The sequence below is a fragment of the Amblyomma maculatum genome, chromosome 2, assembly GCF_055883805.1.
Source record: "Amblyomma maculatum isolate TAMU_Amacu chromosome 2, ASM5588380v1, whole genome shotgun sequence".
NCBI classification, from domain to species: domain Eukaryota; kingdom Metazoa; phylum Arthropoda; class Arachnida; order Ixodida; family Ixodidae; genus Amblyomma; species Amblyomma maculatum.
The window spans coordinates 149,613,382-149,627,884 of NC_139345.1; the positions used below are offsets into that span (position 1 = coordinate 149,613,382).

General features: G+C 49.1%; 1 protein-coding gene across 1 annotated transcript in view; it reads left to right on the top strand.

Annotated features, from left to right (window-relative positions):
- LOC146200158 (uncharacterized) overlaps positions 1–14,503 on the top strand; it is a 66,243-nt gene that overhangs the window by 19,443 nt on the left and 32,297 nt on the right. Inside the window, exon 3 of the mRNA XM_084595390.1 lies at positions 8,166–8,352. Coding sequence (XP_084451516.1) covers positions 8,166–8,352 — 187 coding nt within the window. The remainder of the gene's footprint in view (positions 1–8,165; positions 8,353–14,503) is intronic.

Here is a 14,503-nt window from a genome sequence, read left to right on the forward strand (position 1 = left end):
TTTTGAGGAGTGCTTGAAAACACATGCCATTTCAATGTTGGATCGGGCCTGTGTACGTGCGTGTACTCTGGAAACACGACCCTTAATCAGCCGACACCCATCGAAGACTTCTGTCGGCGGCCGCGCCGCCGCTTCGCCTCTTGATTATGGGCAGGTAACTCTTCTTTCCCAAACGAGGACCGCTGGCAGTATCTCTCCGGCAGTATTTTGTCTTGTTCGTCTATCTCCTGTGCCTTTCTCGCTCCTCGGTCCAGTCACACACCCGCCATGCATGTGATCGCTGCGGTCTGGCTAGAAATAAAAAAGTAATAATGAGAAGGAGGGCATCTTTAACAAGGTCAGGTGCTTTGAAAAGGAAACTCAGGGTGAATGTGCCCAACGGTGCTCAAGTAGTGCATTATGCGGTTCTTACATATTTTCTCTGAAAAAGGTAAAGTGATTGTTAAAATGAGAAACGTAACTGAAAGCGTTAAAATAAATGAGCCATAGAGACGCCCACCGTCTTCCAGCTCTAAAAGGTTGTTTCGCGGTTAATATTTTCTGTTGGTATGTCTGCGCGTTGGCAACTTTTGCAGTCTGGATGCGGAAGTCAACTTGCACTTTTGGAGGAAAGGAGAGGAGAAAAGTTAAATGTAGAGAATGCAAAGTAAAAGACTTTCCCCTATCGTTTGGCTCTGCTAAGACCTAACTACAACGCATGGAGTTCAGAGTTTTGAGGATCGGGTTCGGCTGCAGAGTGAGCTGTAAGAGGGTTTCCCTCTAAACTTCCATTATGTGACCAACCTTATTCTACACCAGTTCTCACGTTTTCTTCACTTATTCTCTTTGATGGCCTTTAAATACTTATAGGGCTACTCCACTGCTACTCCGCTATAGTAATCGTAGTATTTAGCACTTCATGCATTTGTTCTTATATTTGTGCGCGTACAGCTACGGTGATGCACACGCCTAATGTTTACACACTGCGTAGTTCATGAGTAGCTTTGTTCTGATGGCCTCATATTGGGCAATGACCTGTCTTAAGTCGCTTGCTCAGTGAATTGCCTCGCAACTTACACATGCTAGTGTTGCTTCCTTTTCGAAAATATGGGCTTTTGATGTGATGTTTTGCTGAATTATCAGTGGTGAGGCCAGATCGCTGAGTCTAGGTGTTAAAACAAATGCCGCATTACTCACACTGCGTGGTGGAGTACAGAGCGCTCTTGGCTTCAGAGTAAACCATGAGGACGGAGTAGATAGAATGGAAATAGCGATTGGTGCTAAAACACAGGGACGGGGGAGGAGGTGGAGGGAGGCCTAGCGACACCACTGGTACGGGTATGTATCTATTCTAGTGAACAACTTCCGGTGGTTGTGCAGCGTAGGCAACGAGACCGGAGCTTTTGGCATTTTGTTACTACAGAAAGCATAGTTATGGTAATCCTTGCCTTATTCCCTGTTTCGATTTAAGCGGCGTCTTAAAGGAGTATAGACACCATGTTTTGGCGTTTTTTTTTCTTCTAGTTAATGATGCGTACGACATTCAAATATAATGATAACTAAGCGATTTTTGCCTACGACAGCTAAATAACCTTTAATTGAATTTTCTTTATTCGCCAGTTTCGGTTTCAGAGATTTGATTGCTGACTCTTGACTTTTTGCAATTAGCGTCCTTGAGACAGGCTGGCTTCGGTGTTCTGCTGAAATAAAACAACACAGGAATGATTATAGTGAAGAGGGGTTTATTGGGGGTTATTTGGAGGACTGCAGACGGCAACCGGTGACACAAGACGATTGTAGAGCGAGGCACAATATCGTCCGAACGAGACGGTCCGAGCTCTCAGTGCGCGCGCCAGCTGATCGGTGTCTTCATCGTCGTTAGCTTCGGCGCTGTATCACCTTCTTTCTTACAATTGCCCCAGCGGAAAGAGGCAGCCATCCTGGCGACTTAGGGTGAGGGTATGACAAGGGGATCGTAGTATGGCTTAAGTCGACTGACGTGAACAACTTCTCGCCCGCGGCGACGGTGGTCTGCAGAAGGCGTTGCTGGCTCCACGACGTAGTTAACTGGTGATGTATGCTCTAATACACGATAAGGGCCATTATACTTTGCAGAGAATTTGGAATCAGCCGGAACACACAGCCAAACGAGGGTGTTGATAGGAAAGTCATTAGCGGGCTTGCCGTGATCGCTCTCATGTCGGCGAAGATCTGGAATGTCCGACGTGAATGAGCGCGCCAGCTGACGGCACTGCTCAGCATTACGGGCCACAGCAGGATGAGAAGTGTACTCTGATTTGTCGGGGTGGTAAGGAAGTATGGTGTCCATTAGACAGGAAGGCTTACGAACGTATAGGAGAAAGAATGGAGAAAATCCTGTCGTTGCCTGAGACGTTGTGTTATAGGCATAGGTGATGTACGGAAGCACCTGATCCCAATTATAGACGCGTCAGAAGAAACGTACATGGCGAGCATGTCACCAAGCGTTCGCTTAAACCTTTCTGTGAGGCCGTTGGTTTGAGGATGGTAAGCCGTGGTGGTTCGATGTATTGTTTGGCAAGCTTCCAACAGCTAGTTGACCACTTCAGATAGGAAGACGCGGCCGCGGTCATTGAGAATTTCACAAGGAGCCCCGTGAAGTAGAGCGAAGTGACGCAAGATGAAGGAGGCGACGTCACGAGCACTAGCCGTAGGCAGGGCTGCCGTCTCCGCGTAGCGAGTGAGGTGATCCATGGCGACTATTATCCAACGGTTGCCTGATGTCGAAGATGGACGGGGGCCATAGAGGTCGATGCCGACACGATCAAAGGGTCGCGCTGGACAAGGCAATGGCTGTAAAGGGCCAGCGGAGGGGCGCAGAGACGACTTCTCCTGCTGACAAGCAGTACAGGACCGAATATAGCGGCGGACAAAGTTGTACATCCCCCGCCAGTAGTACAAATGGCGAAGACGCTAGTATGTCTTCAACAGGCCAGCATGTGCGCTTTGCGGGTCGGCATTGGGATGGGCACAAATTTCTGTGCTGAGATGGCGGGGAATGACCTAGAGCCATTTGCGACCATCCGGATCGGGCGATAGCTTTTGCGATACAGCAGACTACCCCGGAACGTAAAATGGGAAGCTTGGCGACGAAGGGCTCGCGGGAATGAAGACGTTGAGGACGCGGTGAGAACGTCTAGGAGCGAAGATATCCAGGGATCCCGGCGTTGTTCAAAAGGCAGGTCGTCGGAAGTGAGGGCTGCAACGGAGGGTTCGGATATCGAGTGCGAGGGTGCAGGAGAAGGCAGCGGTGAGCGCGACAAGGCGTCAGCGGCGGAGTGTTTGCGTCCTGATCGATATATCACGTCAAAGTCTCCAAGGCGAAGAGCCCAGTGGCCGAGGCGCCCAGAAGAGTCTTTCAGGGAAGCCAACCAGCAGAGGGCACGGTGGTCAGTGATGACGTTGAAGCGGCGGCCGTATAAGTTAGGGCGAAACTTTGTTAAGGCCCGCACGATTGCAAGACACTCCTTTTCTGTGACGGTGTAGTTAGATTCAGCTTTCGTTAGCATTCGGCTAGCGTAAGCAGCCACATATTCGGAAAAGCCTTGCTTGCGTTGAGCGAGGACAGCACCGAGGCCGATGTCGCTAGCGTCGGTGTGTAGCTCTGTAGGAGCGGATGGGTCGTAATGGCGGAGAATGAGCGGTGAAGTTAGACGTCGGAGCGTAGTGAAAGCATCTTCGCAGAGTGGGGTCCATGTAGACAAGTCGGGGGGACCATTCAGCAATTTTGTAAGCGGTGCAATGATGGTAGCGAAATTGCGGACAAAGCAGCGAAAATATGAGCCTAGGCCGACGAAGCTGCGCAGCTCTTTAACAGAGGTCGGTTTCGGGAATTCAGTGACCGCACGTAGTTTGTCTGGATCGGGCAGGACGCCATCTTTGGATACTACATGACCCAGTATTGTCAGCTTGCGGGCGCCAAAACATTTCTTCAGGTTTAGGAGGAGACCGGCGACAGTGAGAGCTCAGGATTTGGTGCAAGCGCACGAGGTGCGTCGGAAAAGTGGGAGAGAAAACGACGATGTCATCCAAATAACAAACACAAATTTTCCACTTGAGGCCGCGTAATATGGTGTCCATCATTCGCTCAAACGTAGCAGGAGCGTTGAAAGACCAAACGGCATCACAGTGAACTCATATAGTCCACCAAGGGTAACAAGGGCTGTCTTGGGTCGGTCAGACTCAGCCACAGTGACTTGCCAATAGCCAGAACGCAGGTCCAAGGACGAAAAAACTAAGCTCTTTGTAAACAATCGATGGCGTCGCCAATGCGGGGTAGTGGGTATACGTCTTTACGAGCAATTTTGTTAAGACGGCGGTAGTCAATGCAAAATCTTATGAAGTCATCCTTCTTTTTCACAAGTACCACGGGAGACGACCACGGACTAGATGAAGGCTGAATTACACCAGGTTGTAGCATGTCGTCGACTTGGTCAGCAATAACACGGCGCTCCGCAGACGAAACACGGTAAGGGGCTGGCGAAAAAGGGGCATGACTGCCGGTGTCGATGTACTGAACAACCTCGGTCGCGCGGCCCAAGGAAGTCATCTGTGCGTAAAACGAAGGACGGAACTGGTTGAGGAGAGCAAACAGTTGTTCACGGTGAGTCGGGTCGAGGTCACTGGCCACAGACGATTGAAAAAGGTCCCAACCTGGTATATCGGAAGACTCAGTAATCGGCGTTACGGAGCCTACGTGGGCAGTCTGAGGTAGATACCCATCAACCTCAAAAGGCGAGATGAGGTCAGCAACTTCAATATGACTAAGGCATTCTCCCCGAAGTAGTGGGAGCACAGCGGTGGATGCATTCGCAACAACTATGTCAACGGCACCGTCATCAATGATAGCAAAAGGAAGAAGAAGATGACGGCATGAGGCGAACATGGGAGAAGGCGCAAAAAGAACAGTCGCATCGAAAGAAAAAGGTACACACACGGGAACAATCACAGCACAGTTGGGCGGAATGTCGGTGTCGTCGGCGACAACAGGTTTGGAGCAAGAAAAAGATGGCGAATGGTCAAGAACCGCATCACAGAGCGCAGACAAGGCGACGTGGGCGCGGGCGCAGTCAATAACAGCATTGTGGCGAGAAAGGAAATCCCAGCCTAGAATTAATGCGAGCATGATGCAAGCACTAAAAACTCGACGACGTATAAGACGTCCGCGATAACGATACGCGCTGTGCAATCAGCAGACAGACGAACGGAATCGGCGCTGGCGGTGCGAAGAGAAAGTCCAGAAGGCGGAGTGGTGACTTTATGAAGCGAGCGGCAGAAACTTTCGCTAATGACTGACAGAGTGGCCCCGATATCGACGAGTGCAAGGGCACGAATACCGTCGACAAAAACTTCGAGAACGTTCGGCGGAAACAGACGAGGACTTGTGGTAGGCAAAATGTGCGCAGTTCGTGCCCCAGGAACTGCGGCTGCTAGATTTCCGAGTCTTGTGTGACGCTGTGACGCCGTATTGGCGACAAGGACCGACGGCGAGGTGACGGTGAGTGGTGCAATGAAATGTTCTGGCGGCGGCCCGATGATGTGTGCGGCTGCCCTGGAGATGTCCCCGAAGGTGGGCGCAAAGTGTCGTACTGATAATTGCTGTCACCCATAGTGCGTGCAGGCGCAGAACGCAGAGTACGATGGCACAGGCGGGCGACGTGGCCTGAAATGCCGCAGGCATAGCAGATAGGCCGGCTGTCATTCGTGCGCCAAGGATTGTACGGAGGCGTCGTTGATAAGTACCGTGGAGCGATAGTCGGTGGCGCCATAGTCGGCACGTACGCAAACGACTGTGGTGGCGGAGGGCGGGCGGTCACATCTGTATATATGGGAGGCATTTTACTGGTATAGGTAGAGGCGGCACGACCACAGGGGGTTGTAACTCAATGGTGCAGCAAGAGGTGTGGACTGCAGTGGGACAGGGTCGACATGAGGTGTGACAGGCGCTGGCTGGCCAAAACTGGAAAGTGCATCGGCAACCTCCTGAGGAATGGCGTGTCGGATCGCAGGGGTAAGTAGCTGGGCTGTAGACGACGGGCGTGGACCAAAAAAAGCCCACCTCATCTCGAACAAAATCTTTGATGTGAGCCAAAAGGTTACTGCTCACAGCCAGGCCAGAGATGGACGCAGCAGGTGCGGGAGAGCGACGAGTGCAGAGGCGTTACTTGAGCATTTCACCGAAACTCTGGTAAAGGTTGTATACTGAGGCCACTGTGGTTGGGCTCTTTGCCCCCAGCTTGTGAAATGCATCTACATCAATGCCCTTCATTGTGTACTTTATCTTGGCAGCCTCATCCATAGACGGGTCAACACGCTTCCATAAATCTACGACGTCTTCAATGTAGCTCGTGAATGTTTCCCCTTCATGCTGAACTTGTACCCGCAAGGCTTCTTCAGCGCGTAGTTTCCGCACTGTGGGCCGACCGAAAATGTCCATGAACTTTGCCTTGAAGTGGGCCCAAGTTGGCGTGTCTGCCTAATGATTTCGAGACCAGAGGTTAGCATTGTCACTTAGGTGGAAGATGACGTTGTTGAGCTTCATGCGGTCATCCCAGTTGTTATAACGACTCACCCGCTCGTACGAGGCCAACCAATCTTCAACGTCCTGGTCGCCCTGCCTGCTGAAAACTGCGGGATCTCGCTGCCGAATGGTACCGGAGCATGAGATGGACTGCGAAGGGGCTGCCACTGGATGTTGGCCTACCTCGTTGGCCTACCTCGTTTGTCGCCATAGGTATCGTACGGCTGCGGAGCTCCACGGTGATCGTGTAAGGGTCGTACCTCGGCACGTTCCATCAAATGAAGAGGGATTTGTTGGGGGGTTGTTCGGAGGACTGGAGACGGCGACCGGTGGCACACGACGATCGCAGAGCGAGGCACAATATCGGCCGAACAAGGCGGTCCGAGCTCTCAGTGCGCGCGCCAGCTGATCGGCGTCTTCATCGTCGTTAGCTTCGGCGCTGTATCATCTTCTTCCTTACAATAGCACTGTTTTATTCATGCCCCACGTGACCTAGACTTGACCCTAACGTCACAGCCATCGCTCGGCTATTGAAACCGAAACCGAAACTGGTAAAAAAAGAAATTCTATTATAAATTATTCAGCGGCCGTAGGTGAAAATCACGGGTGATCCGGTTGCAATAAAGTCTTGCGCTCATTACCGAATACAAAACACGAACCCAAAAATGAAGCATCTGTACTCTTTTAAGTAATAGCTTTCGAGCCTCCAATGACACAGGAATGTGTTTCCTTATACCACTAAAGGCCCAAGTGAGCATAAATTCGCGCCTATTGAATATCCCATGTTAGGTATGCTTTCGAAAAAAGCTCATTGAAAAGTGAAAAGAAAGAGGCGGGTAGGCACACTAGAAGCAGCCGCTTCGCTGGATTTCCAAGAAACGACGAAACGATCACACTTTTATGTCGTTCTGTACTCATTTTAAAATGGTTTGGTTTGTAGAGTTTAGCATTCCAGGTGACGTGACCTAGTACTTATTGACCGGAGAGTTGTGTGCCGCTAGGGAAACCAATTACATGGCAGAGGCTCAGCAAATAATGTAGCTTCTATAAGAAGGGATGATGAGGAGAAAATCTAACCCAAGACCCCTATTATCCGAGTCAGACGCACTAGTCCTAGACCGGATTGTCAGGTCCATGCGGCTTGATTAAAACGGGAATCTATTCCTATCCCGTGTACATCTTTCAAATAAAGTCGTAGCTTATAACTATAAGCTAAATGAGTACATGTGTCGAAATAGAGGGGCAAATTACATGCATTTTGTGAGTAATGATGCAGCAAAGTTGATGTCATCAAAAGAGGATCATCAAGGGAAGCATCAGGCGGAAATTAATAACACTTTAACCTCATAATCTTGAAGGCATTCCTAAACTATCTGCTGAGGGTTCCTTAAGCTATTTCCTGGAGGCGCAATGCAGTTCCAAAGAATTGGCATCTTCGGGAATTCTGCAAACTCGAAATCATTTATTCTCAGAAAGAAAAAAATCCGGAATGGCTTATATACCTAACAATGTTGAGGTGTATCCTTTAGGCGTAGTCGGTACAACAACGTAGAGTCCAGATTCTTTTGTATGCTCAATCTCCCCAACTGCAGCACCACTGTTGACCACGAGTGACGCCCATTTGCAGATCAACCGATTCCCACGAGGTAAACTCCTTGGTGGCTCAAGCTCAATCAACAATATAATTTACGCTCGTGGAAACCCCAAGGACTACGACAGGTGGGAGTCCGAGTTTGGCGCCAAGGGTTGGGCCTTCGATGATGTTCTGCCCGACTTCATGGCCATTGAGACTTCGTATCTCGGAGTTAACAACGGTGAGACACTGTTTATACGTTTTTAGGGGGTAACGCACTAGCTCTCTGAAGTTAGTGTCTCTCCTTCATCAAGCCTGGGTAATGCTATGCTTGTTAATATATCTTGAATATTACGGAAAGCTTTCTGACAGCCAAACATTTTCAATGCATTTACGTCCAGCTGATATTGAAGATCGACGTATCCGCACATTAGAGAGGTCGAAACAGCCCCGAACCCAGCGCGGCCCATGATTTTTGCCGCAATAAAATGGACATCAAAGCAAGCGAATTCTTTACTGTCCAATTTCCTGCCACATTTTCTTTGCTTTTCGTGCAGGGCACGAGCCAAAATTATAAAGCATACTGGGACTGAAAAAGGATTGAAAAATACTATTCGAGCCCGTGCCACACAACAAAATCTGTTAAGGTAGCGGATGTGGAGAGAACTTTCTCACTAAGTAGGGGCTCTGTTTATTGCGTCAGCACTTAGACCCCACAATCGCATTTAGCTCATGATACTGCTTTTATTTGATCGTATGTTTGTTCGTTCAGTCCTTCCCACGAGAGTGCCTTCGACAAGATAATTTGCAAATGGCATGGTACCTCGCCATGGCTTGCGTGACATCACAGTCGCAGATTTCCTTGCCAAATAGACCGATTTCCCCAAAAGATCTGCGCACGCGCGCGCACTCGAGCTTCATCGTCATTTAGCTGTAGTCACCATCACCGACGTGAACCAAGCATTGCAGCTGACGCTGCACAGCCGTCGCCGAAGAAGATGACATTTAGTCGCGATACCACTTTGTGAAACGCTTTACCTCGCCCCGTGATGCGAAGAGACCTTGACATAACACTGCTGGTCTAAGTACACAAAGTATTAATCGTTTCACGACGAAAAGAGAGATAAATGGGCACTATCAAGTGCGGTAGGGATATCTCCACGCGAATGCATGGGACAAATGCCATGACATTCTCGATATTCCGATACTCTAAGACTATGTTCACGTGATGATTCTTACTCTTTACGCGAGCATTTCGAGTAGATAATTTGCCTTTAGAGCTGTAATATAACAAAAAAAATGTTAAAGGTGTTCCTATTAGCGTTCTGTAAATTCATTTCAGTCATCTTGAAAACAAAATCGACCACCTCAATCAGGCGCCCGTTTTTGGTGAAACCGCGCACAAAGCTTGCCCATTGCTGCTCCTTTGGGTGTTCAGAGAATTTCACAATGCAGTTTACCGAGTTTGGTCACGCACGATGGAAAACCAGAATCGTCAGCCACGAGACAGAGCGAGCGAAAGACGCCAACACCAACTTTCTGGTAAGGGGCACTGGTGGCGCCATCTGGTGTCGCTGGAGGACAGCGACACGATCGAAAACCGCCGAAGCAAGCGCTGCAATGCGTGCTACCAGCACGTCAGTTCAGTTCAGTCGTTCAGTCATGTCCGACCCTTCGTGACGCTATGGACCATGTCACGCCACACTTTCCGGTCTCTCACTACCTTCCTAACATTACATAACTTCATCTGCAGTGCCTCGAGGATGCCATCTAACCATCGCGTTCGATGTCTACCCCTTTTCCGCCAACCTTCAACCTTTCCCAACATCAAATCTTCCTCCAGCGACTCCTCTCTTCTCATCAGATGACCAAAGTAGCTGAGCTTTAACTTTAGAATTTGACCCTCCAATGAGCAGTCAGGGTTTATGGTCGACAATATCGACTGATTTGATCTTCTGGCAGTCCAAGGAACTCTCAAGAGCCTTCGCCAGCACCACAATTCAAGCGCGTCAATTCTTCGGCGGTCAGCCTCTTTCAGAGTCCAACTCTCGCATCCATACATCACCACTGGAAAGACCATAGCACGAGTTATACGGATCTTGGTTGGCCGACTAATGTCTCTGCTCTTTACCAGGCGGTCAAAGCTAACCATTGCTGTCTTTCCCAGAAGCAGGCGTCTCCTAATTTCATGGCTGTAGTCTCCTTCCGAGGTAATCTTGGAGCCCAAGAAGCGAAAATCTGTCACAGCTTCCACTTCTTGTCCCTTGATGCTCCAGGATTGATAGAGCAAGACGCCATGATCTTTGTCTTTATAATATTCAGTTTAAGCTCAAACTTCTCACTCTCTTCTTGTACGCGCATCAGAAGTCTCTTGAGTTCCACTTCACATTCTGCTATTAAAGTGATATCATCCGCATATCTAAAGTTGTTGACACGCTTTCCGGCAATCTTCACCCCAGCTGAAGACTCGTCCAGACCGGCCTTCCTCACGATGCACTCAGCATATAGGTTAAATAAGCAGGGTGACAGTATGCAGCCTTGTCTCACTCCTTTCTCAATTGGAAACCAATCAGTAAGACCATGCCCAGTTATGACTGTGGCCTCTTGCCCTTCATACAGGTTCCTGAGGAGACAGGTGAGGTGAATTGGAACTCCCATCTTTTGGAGAGCTTGCCACAATCTGCTATGATCTACGCAGTCACACGCTTTCGCATAATCAATAAAGCAGAAGTAGATTGGATTCTGGAACTATCTCGCATTTTACATCATCCAGCGAAGGTTGGCAATTTGGTCTCTAGTTCCTCTGCCCTTGCGAAACCCAGCTTGCACGTCCGGAAGCTCCCGATCGACATACTGCTGCAGCCTACCTTGGAGGATTTTCAACATCACCTTGCTAGCATGCGAAATAAGCGCGATCGTGCGGTAGTTGGAACAATCTTTGGCACTGCCTTTCTTTGGAATGGGGAGGTAAACTGACCTCCTCCAATCCTGTGGCCCCTGCAGGGTTGTCCAAATCTTCCGACATAATGTATGCAGAATGTAAACAACGTCATGGTTTAGGTTTTGAAGCAACTCAGCAGGAATGCCATCAATTCCGCTAGCTTTGTTCTTAGCAAGGCTGGCTAAGTACCATTCAACTTCACTCTTCGGGATGCTCGGCTCGAGATCAGTAATCACAACCGTCTTATATTGGGTTTGCACATTCGGGTCCTTCTTGTACAGTTCTGTGTATTCCTGCCTCCTCTTCTTTATCTCTGAGGCTTCAGTGAGGTCCTTGCCTCGTTTTTCCTTTATCACGCCCAGCTTAGCACAGAAGCTTCCTTTGATATCTTTGATTGTCTTATAGAGAGCTCTTGTGTTCCTTAATTGGCTGTTTTCCTCAACTGCTTGGCACTGTATGTTCAGAAAAGCATTCTTATCTCTTCTTGCTATTTTCTGAAAATCCGCATTGAGAACCTTGTATCTTTCCCTTTCCCCATACCTTTGCCATCCTCCTTTCCTCAGCTATTTGCAAAGCCTCTTCAGATAACCAGTTTGCTTTCTTGCATTTCTTTTGCTTTGGAACTACCTTAGTAGTAACTTCTTGTATTATATCGCGAACATCAGTCCACATCTCTTCGGGCTCTCTGTCTTCTAGATCTAATTCTTGAAATTCATTCCTCACTTATACCGCATATTATAATGGAATTTGATCCAGATCATACCTGAATGGCATGCTAGTTTTCTGCGTTTTCCTCAATCGAAGCTTAATTTTGGCAACAAGAAGCTGATGATCGGTGCCACAGTCGGCCCCAAGCATTTTTTTACTGCTTGTATAGCGCTTCTCCATCTCTGCCGGCAAAGGATATAATCGATCTCAGTCCTGTACAGACCGTCCGGTGAAGTCCATGCGTACAGGCGCCTCTTGTGCTGTTGAAAATCAGTATTCGCTATGGTCAGGTTGTTTTCTTGACAAAACTCTCCTAGCCTCTGCCCAGCTTCATTTGGCTCACCAAGACTAACTTGCCTTGAATTCCGGATATTTCTTCACTCCCGACCTTAGCATTCCAGTCTCCTATGAGAAAAACGACGTCTGATGATGGGGTGTGGTCTAAAAGGCATTGTAGGTCCGCATAAAATCTCTCAACATCCGCTTCTTCAGCAGTAGGGGTTGGTGCATAGACTTGGATAACTGTTATGTTGAAAGGGTGACATTGGATCCGAAGTGAAATCATTCCGTCGTTTTTGGGGTTGTACCTTCGCACTGCTTTGCCCATTCTTCTGTTTACTATGAGAGCGACCCCATTCCTTCTCCTGGATTTGTGCCCACAATAAAAGACATAATGGTCGCCGGAATTAAATTCTCCCATTCCGGTCCATTTGAGCTCGCTGATACCCAAGATATCAATGTTCAATCTGTCCATTTCTCGCTTGACGACATCCAGTTTACCTTGGGTCATAGATCTTACATTCCATGTTGCTATGTGATATATCTCCTTGCAACATCTGGACTTTCCTGCCGCTTCCCGACACATCCACAGCTGAGCGTTCTTTTGGCTTTAGCCCAGCCGCTTCATTCGTCCTGGAGCTACTAGGAATCGCCCTTTGTTCATCCCCAGTAACATGTGGGACGCCTTCCAACCTGGGGGGCTCATCTTCTGACGCCATATCATTAATAGTATTGTGACTGGCCATAGCGTTTTCTTGGCAGGAAATACTGGAGTGGGTTGCGGTTACCTTCTCCAGTGAATCACATTTTGTCAGAACTCTCTGCCGTGACCTGTCTATCTTGGGTGGCCCTACACAGCAGAGCTCACGACTTCATCGAGTTTCGCAAGCCACTCCGCCACGACAAGGCAGTGATGCAGCACGTACTGTACCTAAAAAGCGTTGACTCACAATGGAGGAAAAGAACTAGGAAACTAACTAGTAAGTATGCTAGTCACAAGGACGGAGAAATAAAGAGCATTAAGCAACAAGTGAAAAGCACAGAAGGTAAAAATTGGATAAATTCGATGGAAAAGAAAGAGTGTGGAATTATACCGAAAGTGGAAAATGCAGATCAGGAAGGAAGCGTTCTTTGATAACTCAAGAGGCAGTGCCCTACTTTTTGAAGCTAGATCAGGGTGTCTTAGAACACGCAGCTACAAAAAAGAAATTTAACAATGGAGATGACGCATGTGCTGTATGTGGTAACTCCAGTGAAACAATTGACCATATGATACTCGAATGTAATGGTATCCATCCGGAAGCTGATACAGGCGCAGTCACTGCTCCTGAAGCTCTGGGGTTTAGAGATAGCAGTGGGCGTGTGAATAAACCGGCGGTGGAAACTAGCAAAAAACGACTGGAAGATTGGTGGCTTAAAAGCAGAGAAGTGACATAATGTTAGTAATGTAGAAAAAAAAATAATAAATAGAATGATGGTTTATAGTTAACCAATCTAAATCAATAATTAAGATATAGGAAGAAAAATGAGCATGATAGCTACTGCTACCACCCTGTTTCAAAGGGGAAGCTCCCATATTCCATCCATCCATTCCAACCATCCATTCATTCCATCCATCCATCCATCCATCCATCCATCCATCCATCCATCCATCCATCCATCCATCCATCCATCCATCCATCCATCCATCCATCCATCCATCCATCCATCCAGCCAGCCAGCCAGCCAGCCAGCCAGATAGCCCCAAGGTGCCAAGGTCCCCGCCACTGCCATTCGCCGGAAAGTCGGTGTTGACGTCTTTCACTCGCTCTGCCTCGTCGCAGACAGTTCTGATTTTTCACCGTGCACCGCCACACCAGATAAGCACCACTGTAAAATAGGCCAAGCCTAAAAGGGTCAACTACGCGTACGTTTTATGCACGATTTCACCGCAAACAAACCTCCTGTTGCATGAGGCGGGAGGCTTTTGAGCGCAACTCTGTCATCCGTTCCTGCGTTTCGCTTCGTCGTTGTCTTCGCCGTGGTCCCTCGTAAGCAGCTCCGAAGCAGGGGCGGCGAGCGCTCCTGCCGCCATCGTGCGCCTCTGCGCGTGTCCTCTCTTTCCCTCCGTGGCGTCGACCGCGCGTTCTCCGATTGCTGCGCGCTCCTGCCGCAATGGTTCACCACTTCGTGATCCTGAGCCCCCCCTCCCCCCCCCCCCCCCGCTCCCTTCCTGCGTGGCGACGATGAGGTCTCCGGTTACCAAAGCGCCGGCTCTGACTTGACTCGGTAGCGGCGTCAGCGGTATCAGTAGGTCGCTGCTATCTCATCGTCCCGCTACGTTCCTACGGACCCACGCGCTATCTCCCGCGACCCTCCGATAACTTAATTGCTCTCTTCGCTCTTCCTCCAGTGCCACCCCAGTGGGTGGCAATCAGAGCGTCGGATCGGATCGGTAGCGGCGGATCTCGATATATGCCCCGCC